Source organism: Bombus flavifrons, chromosome 11 (assembly GCF_040668555.2).
Source record: "Bombus flavifrons isolate JBK064 chromosome 11, iyBomFlav1_principal, whole genome shotgun sequence".
NCBI lineage: Eukaryota > Metazoa > Arthropoda > Insecta > Hymenoptera > Apidae > Bombus > Bombus flavifrons.
In genome coordinates this window covers 12,075,967-12,088,248 of record NC_138452.1, presented here as the reverse complement: position 1 = coordinate 12,088,248, position 12,282 = coordinate 12,075,967, and the positions used below count along the sequence as shown (strand labels likewise).

Below are 12,282 nucleotides of genomic sequence, written 5' to 3'. Positions count from 1 at the left end.
GATATACTAAGTTTCCTTGTAATTTGCCTATCCTTTCATGGACTGTTTAAAATTCTTATTTGTCTAATTTTCACGAATATATTTATTAAAAATAGCTTATTAAAAATATCTTACTTTCAATTCGTTCAAAAACAGAATACATACTTAAAGATTCTCACTTTAAATACCAAACTCTATAGAATTGAATCATCAAATTTTAAAAGTATTTATAGTTCGTGTACTTGGCGAGTTTTCGAAAAGATGATCAAAGATCAGAACTAAAGCTGAACGAAATACATAGAACGACAAGGTATCTTAGTACGACCTAATAGCATAATAACGTTTTGAAACTCAAAGGTAGCTGTACCGAGGCGAATTATAACTTGATTTCAAGTTCGAAATCAAGGCGCCATTCAGACAGGAAAATCGAATTAATACTTTCAAAGTCGGCGCTGTTTCGTTGAAACGGATATCTTGCAAAATATTAAAACTGTTCGATTAGATTGCGAAAAACCACGCCTAAAAGGAATTAATTAAAACGATGATTTAATAGATGAATATGTAATATAAAATGTGTAATAAAATGTGTAATAAAAATAAAAAAAAAAAGAACGATTATCAATGAAAAATTTGCAAATTAATATTTCAACACAGCCGTAATAAATCTAACAACAGCTAATTAGGTAATGTCAAATATCAAAGCATCCAAAAATAATAATTATCAAAATATTAATTGTAAGCTAATGTAAGTGTTACATATATACAAAAATTTGTTAAATTCCTCCTTCTCTTGTAATGAGATTTATGCCAGAAAAACTTTTGCGACCAAATCAAACCAATATAAAAATTATTTCAAGTTTCCTATTTTAATCTAGTCATGATTTTCTTCGCATATTTCTTTAAAATTAATTATAAAATTAAATCAACTCATAACGAATTCACGATCGACCTAAGACAAAATTATTTTAGAGGTACTCTTGACCCAGATTGTGTAAGACGTAAAATGTGTCGACGATCAACAAGTTGTTCGAATAGGAGAAAACCTGTAGCTTCAGAATGTACATTGGATCGAGTAGCTGCTTGTCAACGAACTGTTTCCCCGAATTAGGATAATTATTAGTATCGTCTACTTGTGTCTTTCATCAAACCAGGACGTTAATGAAACAGAGGTAGCAGGTTAATTTTAGAATTACGTCAATGGCATATACGGAATCGTGTCTCGTTCACTTCCACTTCTACTTCCACTGCTTTTCCCTTCCACGTATCGCGCAAAAATGTCCCCTGGAATTTCACACGAAACAGCATTGACTCATTGAAATGGAAACGGAAAGTCCGAGATATAGCCCTCGCGCCACTCCAACATCCTGATGCACGTACGTATGTATTGTGAATTACGTTCTTGATTCGATACCTGGGATATCCCGGAGGTTTTACAATATTTGTGTTTAGATTTGTGTTGAATCGAGGAAAAGATATTCCGTTATCAATCCGTATGTTTTATGGTCCGAAAACTTCATTGAAAATTGACGATGAATGGAAATGTAAGAAATTTAAATTTTGCTCCAATTTATTACACAATGGTTTCTGATTTATTGCTTTCGTATTATTTTGTTGTATCATTATATTTTATATATTATTTTATTTTAACCATTACAATTCGTTGCACTTTATGCAATAATTTCGGAGCGTCTTTAAAAATATCTATTTATTATATACTTGCTCTTTATTGTAATTTATTATCTTCATTTACTGTTACTTACTTTGATATACTGCAGTTCACATAATAACTACCAAGCATAAGTGGCAGAGTCTGAGTCATCCTACGATAATATCAATAACATTGAGAAATTCTTCGACAGCATAGAAGCATACCTAACTGCTTGGATGGTTATAGCCTATGGTACTGCGTTACAGATCTACTTTCACATCGAGACCTTGTATTAAAACCTACCTAAGTGTATTGCTAATGTCGTTTCATGAAAATAGCAATTTATCAATAATAGCTTGATCGTTGATTAAGACGTTGAGAGGACGAAAATAAGAAATAATTAGCGAAACTGTTATGCTACGCGAGTAGCCTGACAATGTATGTAAGTTTTATTTTATATACGTATTTTGAACGTATATATTTAAAATTAGCGTTTAGTATCTCTTAGTATTATTATTTATAACGCTAATATTGATAATTGTATTATTCCGTATGTGTAATTAAATATATATTTGATCGGAAGACTTTATGTTCTTTTTTTCATTCGTATTTTTATATATATATTTGATATATGACACATATTCTGATACATAATTAACGAATTCATGCATAATAACTCGTATTTCCTCAATTATTTAATATCCACGCTTCCAAAAACGAATAGGTCAAAGGGTGAATTTATTTCTACTTCTCAGCAGAAACTTGCATCAGTCTTATAACATATAACATGCAACGAAAAAGTTTTATTACAAATCAGTCGTGGTAGATGAATATAACGCAATAGAAATTCACTATAACGATCCACTTTGATCGTTACCTTGACGACGTATTAATTCCCACGAAGAATAATAGATCACGAGGTTAAATCATGATCCGACGAATGGTAGAATAATGTATAAATGCGGGAAAGGAATGGCTGGGTGCTTGTTCAAAGGGATTTCTGGATGGTTGAAAGAGAAAAGAGGGTAAAGTGGCCGAGTTCTCATCGAGGGAGGACAGCAGAATTTTTCTTTCTCTTCTTACCAACTTTTACCCGAGCGAGCTTCCTCCTGTGCCTTCAATTTTCCCTGTTCGATTCGCCAGTCGATTCGTGTCGTCGAAAAGCTAAGAAACGAATGTACTTTTCCTCGATACACTGTGCCGTCGTCATGGCTACCATCGTCTTGGATAATCTTCTGCCTCTAAGGACATTTTCTCCGTTATATCAGGCCATTTTATTTCTCAGTTCGACAAACTTATTTCCAGCTAGTAGTTTAGTTATGCGAGAAGTACGAGCATCGACGATCGATGGCATCAATTTCGAAAATTTGTATCGATTAACGAGATCAAATAAATTTAAGCCTAGTTAAAAATCAGGTGTTTCTTTTTCGTCGCATCGACAACTTAGTGTTTATTTAAAAGAATAGAAAATTACGATTATAGATTGTTACATAATTGGCAGCATTTCGAGCAATTTAGCAGCTTTTGTATTGATTTATAATCTTTTCAATTGTCCATTATACTGAATTTTATATCGAATTGCTGTCTACATAGCTCTTTTATCGCAGGATGAATTTATCGTTAATGTGGCATTGCACAATTCATAAAATGATGGGTGTCCTCTCTTAAGGATATGAAGATATAATACATGGTTTTAATGTTCTACCTTAATTCTAGAAATTATGACTCGATTAAAGTCAATTATCAAATTATTATTTGCTTTTATCTGAAAGGATTCGTTTATTTCAGGGTAAAATTATTTCATTTTCTCTTCTAACTGCCCTTTTGGATTCCCTCAGTCGATTCTTATAGCGGAGAAAATGTCATTAACAGAGAGAAGGACTCAAGCCTGGAAAGACAATTTCCTGGTGTCTCATGGTTCACCATTTCCTTTGACTAAAGTTGTTCGTCTATTCTGTACCACAAGAATCTACGGGCTTCGAGTCATCATATTCAGCTGCCTCTTAACAGCTTTGATCACTCTACCGCTATTAATACGTCTCTGTTTGACGTTACTAATCGTTACTGTATCTCTTTCGTATAATTGGAAAAAATGTACAACATGCTTTTCGTTCAGCGATTATGCTAGAAACCAGATTAAAAAAGAGTACGTTCGCATGAAATATTTCATACGATGGTTATGTTCAATTGAAATTAAAATTAAAGCTCGATGGAAGTTAAAACGAAAATTTCAACATTTTGATTGAACATTGAAATTTATCTGAATTCAGATTGCGAGAGATAAAATATATCAAAGTAATTGGTTGAATCGTTTCGTAAATAAAGAAGGCTTTGCTCTTCGATTTAACATTAGAATTATCAAAAATCAATATCATCGTCGCTTTTATATTTTCACTAAATTTCCATTTGAACGCTTCAAGTTTAAGAAAGTCCGTTGTCGATTATGTCTCGCAAGTTTTGTTAAACAATATGTATTTAACGTTACACTTTCTGTTACTAAAATCATGTTAACATGATTAACGATTATGCTTAAGGGAGGCATGACGCGGAAGAAATAGTGTATTATTCGCAGCCATTCGTTCTCCTGCTGGCAAGAGGAAAAGCTATCGGCAAATGTAATGCATTATGTATGAGTGCGTGATATTCAAGTAAAACGGCGCCGATTCAGAAAATGAAGCCTCTTTAAGAATCACCACAGTCAAGGGTAATACCTATGAATAACTTCTTCTTTTCTGCACTTATCTTGGTAAAAACAGTGTTTGAATATTTCTTCCCTCGAAATATATTATTTCTCCGGTTGGTTATTAATTCTATAAGAACGATACGTTCTTTCAATTGTAAGTCAAATTCAAAATAAAATTAAAATTCAATTCTACGAGTACTATTATGGTGCTCGTGATTAATTACGTACAGTATAAAAATAAAAAGAAGGAAACAAGAAAAATGTTATGATCTAGAACTGACAGTAGATATAAGAAAATTTCTAACACAAGGAAATCCCATTAACTTGAAACGTATACTGTGCTCTGAAGCACATCTCTAAATCCGTACTTATGTACCTACATATACAGGGTGGTTGGTAACTGTTGGTACAAGCGGAAAGGGGTTGATTCTTCCCGAAAAAAGTCGAAAATATAGAATAAAAATTTTATATTTAATTCTTTTCTTTCTTTTTTTTAATTTTTCCGCCGAGACAACGATCTACAGTGAGATCCGTTATAACGTACCGCACGCGTACCGAGCGAAAATTCAAAGTCGATTTTCTCGAAAACAAAGCCTCGAACGAAAAATTTTTATTCTATATTTTCGACTTCTTTTTTCGCGTAGAATCACCCCCTTTCCGCTTGTACCACCAGTTACCAGCCACCCTGTATACATTAAAAATTCTCACAAATTTATAGAATTTCAAGATATACAAGACTTGAAAATTGTCTAATAAGTTTCTAACGATAACGTACGCGAACCTTTCGTTCCAAGTTGGTATACTTCTAAACTGAAAGTTGTTCGTAATTTTCTTGTTGCAAAGTAACGGCGTGAAATTGTCATCGCTCGTTTTCCGCCACGTCAACAAATTCGAGAAGGCGTTGAATTTTGTTGTCTCCGTAGAATAAATGTCATAACCTACCTCGTTGATGAGAGAAGAAATGTACGAGAATGTTAAATTGACGGTGTAGAAAATTAATTTACGAACAATTACAGTCGCTGTCTCTCCACGGGTCAAGGAGAGTTATTTGTTTAATGTTACACGTCGTTCGCATATATGTAGCTTTCCTAAAGAGATACTACGTCAAGAAGAAGGACAATACGGAGAAAATTATATTCCGCACGTTATTTCCTCATCACAGATGCATTCTTGGATTTTACGGACAACTATTTAATGGTATGTCTTTCCTTCTTTCAATTGCCTTACTTTTTGTCTTTGTCTAACAACCGCTCAATGGTTTTTTTTTTATATTTCTTAAGACTTCTTTTCGCGTTTGATCGAAAAGGACGTCATTGTAGATTCTTACAAGGAAAAAGTTTCAACATAAGTCGAACATATTTGGAGAACTTCGCTTTGAACAAAGACTTTTCTGCTTTTCGATCAATTTTCTTTACATTTCAGTTTTGGTTTTCAAACGACGAGACATCCTGAAAGATTATGGGAAATTAATACGATTTACGGTAACAACGTTATAAAGTTTATTATCAGGACATGGATACGGTGAAGGAATATTTAGGATACATCAATCCTCATTGGGTAGCGGTGGTAGTAACAGGAATGTACACTCATCTTCGACAAATTTGCATAATTGGCTTATGTTTCGACGAAGAGAGCACTCCGTTCGATCCGTCTTACGCGTCGGTGCTCTTCATATTTTCCGTATTGTGCCTCTTAGCGGAATATAGACTTTGGCCTAGAACCCTTAAAGAACCACCTATTCAACTTCTTTACATTTACGAAGTAAGTATCGGTATTTGATGTTTTAACAAATCTAACGACGTTTTAATTAGAATTTTGTACACACGTTAAGCGCATGTTTCACATACGAGGAGCTCAGTAGAAAAGTAGCGTAAGTTTGTCTTCGAAAAACAGCTCTCTATGCGTTGCATTGTAATTGTTTTAACGTTTGGAAGAATCCACGTTAGAATTTAACTTTATGCATGATTTTGTCAAACTAAAGATTTTGTTCATTTGTACTTATAATTTTCCTGCTCAACTTCTTATCTATAAATAGCGATAAAACTACATATTCGATCGTAAGATCAGTCACATTGTTTTATATCTTAGATTATAATGAAAATAATAATAATAACATAAAAGAGATAGTAAAGATAGTAAACAAACTTCATGAAACATTTATTTTCGTCTAGATGTTGGTTGCAGCATTGACTACAAACTTAACCACACGTGCTATCTGGGTTCCACTCATGCACGTCATCTATTGTTTAACCCAAGAATCCAGTAAATGTGTGAGTTTGTTAACGTAAAAGTTATTTGTTATTAAAATTCTATGGAACTAGGCAACGTTCGAAATGTTTGCCGTATCTCTGTAATCTCCGTAATTTATGCATGTGTATCGCAAAAATAAACTGCTTTTTCAGTTGCTATGGTTGAACACAGTGTTGGGATTAAGTCGCTACTCGTTTTTAACTGAATTTGCATATTATATGGCGAAAGATTGTGCTGCAACGCATATGGCTTTCTGCATGTCCGTATTGTCGTTTGTTTGGATGCTGGATGCCACCGAATCCTTGGACGCGATTTTGGACACTTGGGCCAAGTAGTGAACCAGTAATGTTTAGTTTTATAAGACACTTATGTCGTAGAACGATTTAAACATAAACTTGCACAGTTAAATGACGAAATAATTATTTAGCACAGGTATTTAACTGAACTACAATTTAGAAATCCAGACAATTTAACGAATTTAAATAATTAAAATTATCGTGTACCGTACACGGTTCAGTAATTTTCTTCTTTTTCTTTTTTCTGCTATTCTTCTTTTCGTTTCTCAAATTGAAACTTTACGCATTAAATTCCCAGGAAAAGAAGTTTCAACAGTGTACAGTAATTAGTCCAATCTTTATCATATTTTATTAGGAATATCATTTGTCATTGTACAATAGTTATTCTGGCTTACTGGGAGGAACGATTAATACACGTTGACACAGTTCTATAAGTTTCTTAGAATTAGTCAGAAACTCCTTAGTTTACGAAATTAAAAATTAATCAGCGCGAGTCAATTTTATTTAAATCTGCAAATATAGATGTAACACGATGTATTTCGAATACAAAGAGGAGAATTTAAAACGTGTCCCAATATCGCGTACTCGAAAGTCTACACTGTAAAGTTGTCAACAATTTTTCCGATAGGAATAATTTAATCGTAATGATCATACGCCGTTTGTACTTAGGGAAAGAACTAATGGACCATTGGCTCTCTGTAAATGTAAAAGGAAAAGGATCAGTTTTGCAAATCCAGAAGTGACAGATTGGTTTGTATATAAATTTATGTGCAGCACAGATCCCTTAAGTAAATACAAGCAACCAGACATGTAACTTATTGAATTTCGTTGTTTTGTACTCGTCTATTGTATAACTTTTTACATTTATCGATGTACGTGTATATTTGTAATAAAGTCTATTTTGTCATACTACAATTTTGATAATTTCTCATGAATCGTACACATATAATGCTTCTTATCCGTATTTAAAATATTCCTGATAAATTTATATCGCCATATCAAAGGTTAAACATTTTCACAATTATTACATTTACAGTTTTATTTAAGTGGAATGAATATTTAAAGATCAAAGCTGCCATCTGTTTTTTCGATTATCGAACACCAGTAATCGAAAGGTGATTCGTACAATACGTCTTGTAGATTAATTTGTGAAATACGTTTTAACGAGTTCTTTTTAATAATCTATTTGAAATATTTATTTGGAGAAAGAGAACTAGAAATAGAAAATGGCAAAGTTGCTTCATACCATTTGGGCGCTCTTGCTAAATATTTTCGGACTTCAGATTTTCCGAACATGTTTCGCCAATGCTATGGAAGACGAAGATTGCGAATCGCTTCTATCAGGACCACCGTTTAGTTCGGTTTTCTTCAGCATTGGTATATATGTTATTATCGTAAATTCTACACTCTTTCCACGATCTTTTCACGCACCAAAAATCGTTTTTCTGATACTGTACGAGGTTAGTGTGATAAGCAATTTTTATCGTTCATTCTCTCAAACAATAGCTTTTGTAACAATTTTATTTACCTGACTAACTTTTCTTTGACTCGCTTATTTTTAGTTTTTAGCCACTGCATTTATCTTGGAATTCGCATTGGCCTGTATTTGGACACCGATAGACGTCCTCTTATCGACAACGTTACCGTCCTGTATCTGTTATGTAATATTATAATTCAATATTCCATACGATATTAGAAAAAGAGTAACATCTTAGAAATGTCATAAATATAATGGTTTAAATAGGTTAAAAATAATTGAAACGAATATACACTTTATAAAATTAGATGGATATTTACGAGAATGTATTTGATTTTTAAAAAATAGACGCTTCGACGGTTTGGATTGGAAGATGCAGCGGTTTCGTTTTTAACAAATAAATCTTGGACCATTGTTCTAACTTACACTGCGTCAATTACGTTTCTTATACTTACGCTTCACGTTGTGCATGCTGTGGATTATATTATTCTCAGGTACAAGTTTCATTTATAATTACGATCAAATTAAACCGATTAAGTCCATTGTATCCAATTGATCGATTTGTTCGATTCATTTGCTTCGTTTATTTGGTCTACCTTGACTTTTTAATTCCTCTGATTTTTCAACTTTCCTTTATTTGATCTGTGTTGCGATTCCCATACATTTTTCCACTATTTTTCTACATTTTCTTATTTCTCTGGTCTTGTTTCTGTCTTGTCTGTATGATATCCTCAATTTATCCGAGTCTTCGCTAATCAGATATATAAACCTTATTAAATATAAGAGCTCTTAAGAAATTTCTTAACGTACAATTTCCTAGCACTTTGTATAAGACAGAAAATTCATCGAAGTTGGCATATAAATCTTATTTCATTGATAGTATTTCTATATATATATCGTTGTAATTAAATTGGTTTAATATCGAAATGAAAAATCGATTAGAGCTGCTGTAGGATCGAATTGCTTTAGAACTACGAGACGATCTTTCGTCGTGTGTGGATTATTAATAATAAAAGTAACTCGTACAACGAAATTTTCTGTACTAATGTTTTTGTGAAAAAAGAAAGAAAAAAAAGAAATGACCAGTAAATGTACGTAACGTCGAATTGTGAGAGGTTCGACGAAAATTTGCAAAAATATAACGAATGAAATATCGCTGGATGAAATATATCACTTTAAAATTGAATCCGTTTTTCTACAGAGATTGTGGAACAATGTGCTTCTTAACTCACGTTCGAGAGAAATTATGGGCAAGAGTGGAACAAGAGTTTCCATTTTTAATCGAAGAAACCAAAGCGTGCCGTTGTAAAGTTCGTAGGAGAAGCAGTAAAAGAAGTAATAGTAAAAGTGGCGTTAATAGCAGTAGATAATTTTAATAATTAACGTTTTGAACGAAGTAACTCTAAGAGAGGGAACTGTAAGAAATATTTTTAGAATTATAAAGCATATTAAACGATAAATCAATCATTCGAGTATATTACGCTTATCGACGTAATTTCAACTGGTTCTTGACTTTTAACTACATCCTTTCACTTATCTTCTCGTCGTACCTATCTTTCACAGTCATATCCTCTAAACTTTTCCTCTAAACACGCATTTCCGTTGATAGTAATTTATTTTCAGAATTAACAGTTAAATAGTTGCACTGAAACATCGCAACAGTTAAATATCCGTACGATATTAAATGTTTGTACATCGCTAGCTTATTTTATTTTCATTATTTTTACACACTATTGTACGTCTATCTTCAGAAACGACGATTTAAGCAATTTTTCGAACTTATGCACAGTATAGGAAAAATATTGTTCGAAATGAAAAACGATGTATTTCAGATGTGAAAAAGAAATTAAATGTTTGCCAGTACAAGTATTCATAAAGAATATTATTCTTTGTGTCAAATAAATCTATTCTTTCCTCGTACTTTTTCATACTCCATCACTGCTATTTCCTTGGAATTTATGGAATTTATGGAACACAAAGTAACGTTAGTTAACGATTTCTGCATTCTGCATTCTGACTAGGCAAAAGAAAAATATCGAGTCGAAGGGCACGATTTACAAAAAAAAAAAAAAAAAAAAAAAAAATACTGAAGAAAATTTATCTAAGGATTTATCTAGATTTGTATTATTTAAAATACGACGGTTGGTTTATTTTTATGAAAAAGAAGGCATTTATTTCATTCCAACTGAAATGCAAAGTACAAATGGTATAGATAATATAGTGATAATAATGTAATAATTAATCGTTAATAAATATCAATTCAATTAATAATACGGTGTGTACCAGTATACTGTGGAATACTATATATACGGTAATTGTACTACACGGGATGTGTTCAGTGGCAGCGTTACAATCATTTTGTCACCGAAGTGTATATATTACAATGATTTATCCATTATCGCTGACCGACGATAATAAGTCGGCTCCTCGATTGTGCTTTTACATTTTCCTCGATATACTTTCCTTTTTCTTTTCTGTTTCTCGTGTCGCGCCACACTGATTCTTCGTTTTTATAAATTATCGAGATTTCTTCGGGAGGAAGGTCGGAGTGGGGTGGAGCGGTGACCAAGACAATGTGAAAAAGTACTTGCTTGCTCGATGTCGAGAAATATTTTTGTTGGATGCAATGCGACATTAATTTGATCCTTTGTAATATGAAATCAGGATAATACAATATTCTCGAGTATATTAAATATTACAATATCGAAGAAAAATCGTATTTAAACGAATTGTAACATTAAGAGCAAGTTATATAGACAAAAGCATGTATCTCGGATCTGAAGGAAATTTTGAAATAAAAATTAACATATTAATTGAAATATTATTGATCTATTAATAAAAAAATGTTAGGATATATTAATTAAAAATATTCTAATTCTTTGACTAGAATTACTTTCAAAGTTATTGTAACTAGATACTCTAAAAAAAAGAGAAGACGGTATCGATATTCGAATTCTTGATTTCATATCGAATAGGAAGGAAAAGATACATCAAGTACGCATATGCAACCGAATATTCCCATTCTCGTGAGCAATGTTTCGTTTTTCGATATACGCAGACGTGTTTCACTCGCTCGCCATCGCAAATACAAACTGCGTTCGTTGAAAAGCGTTCCGACGACGACAAACGAACAAAGACAGCTAGAAAGAATTCCGAACCCGGAAGAAAAAGTTTCTGTCGTCGCTGAGCATTCGATCAAAGCGGACTAGTGCCGTTGTAGATATTATCTTTGCATCGTTCCGTTTCAATCTCGATTAGTTTGAGATCGAGGCATGAGCTGCTTCGGTTCTTTGTGCACGATTAGGCAGTGCTTGGAAAAAAGTTTTACAGATATGTAACGTGAGTTGCCATTTTTTCACGTTTTCTCTTCTTGTACAGATTATTCGCCTCGATCGGAAAACTCGATACCTACATTCGTCATTTTCCGATCTCAACATTTTGAGATCTTCTCAAACGTAAGTACGCTTCGCTCTTTCTTTTTCGATTTTTTTCTTTTTTTTTTTTCATTCTCGTTTACTCTTAAATACATTTCGACGTTCTTGTTCACGTGCTAACTCGGTTTCGGTAAAAAAGTTGAGCCGTGTGTGCCTCAAATGGTACCTTAACTTAATATCGTTCGATCGACGCTGACTTTTGGGTCGTTCAAGCAATTCGACGGCTGTAAAGTTTATCATTTTCGAAATACATGAAATCTGGTGTATAATACAAACGATATTGCTTGAAAAGTAAATCGATCCTGAGAACGCTATCGTCTTGTCAGGAGTATCCTTTTTTCTCTCTTTCTTTCGTATAAAAGATATGCTGATTCGATGAAATTAAATTCGTTTCGTACAATGAATTGTATTCTATGATCAGTGCATTTGTTAATACATACGTCGTGACGTTAAAAATAGAAATGACACAAGTGTTGGTAATTACCGTGTACATAAAGAAACGTTAAATATTCACA

At 32.9% G+C, this 12,282-nt stretch overlaps 2 protein-coding genes across 2 annotated transcripts; both read left to right on the top strand.

Annotated features, from left to right (window-relative positions):
- Window positions 1–4,836: 4,836 nt before the first annotated feature.
- Window positions 4,837–6,914, top strand: LOC138184868 (uncharacterized). Its single transcript, XM_069123261.1, has 4 exons — window positions 4,837–5,507; window positions 5,733–6,071; window positions 6,482–6,580; window positions 6,713–6,914. The coding sequence occupies exons 2-4, from the start codon at window positions 5,823–5,825 to the stop codon at window positions 6,893–6,895; spliced, it is 531 nt and encodes a 176-aa protein (XP_068979362.1). The 5' UTR covers window positions 4,837–5,507; window positions 5,733–5,822; the 3' UTR covers window positions 6,896–6,914.
- A 1,168-nt stretch (window positions 6,915–8,082) lies between these two features.
- On the top strand, window positions 8,083–9,340 carry LOC138184869 (uncharacterized). The gene is made up of 2 exons (XM_069123262.1): window positions 8,083–8,316; window positions 8,419–9,340. The coding sequence occupies exons 1-2, from the start codon at window positions 8,083–8,085 to the stop codon at window positions 8,527–8,529; spliced, it is 345 nt and encodes a 114-aa protein (XP_068979363.1). The 3' UTR covers window positions 8,530–9,340.
- The last annotated feature ends 2,942 nt before the right edge of the window (window positions 9,341–12,282 follow it).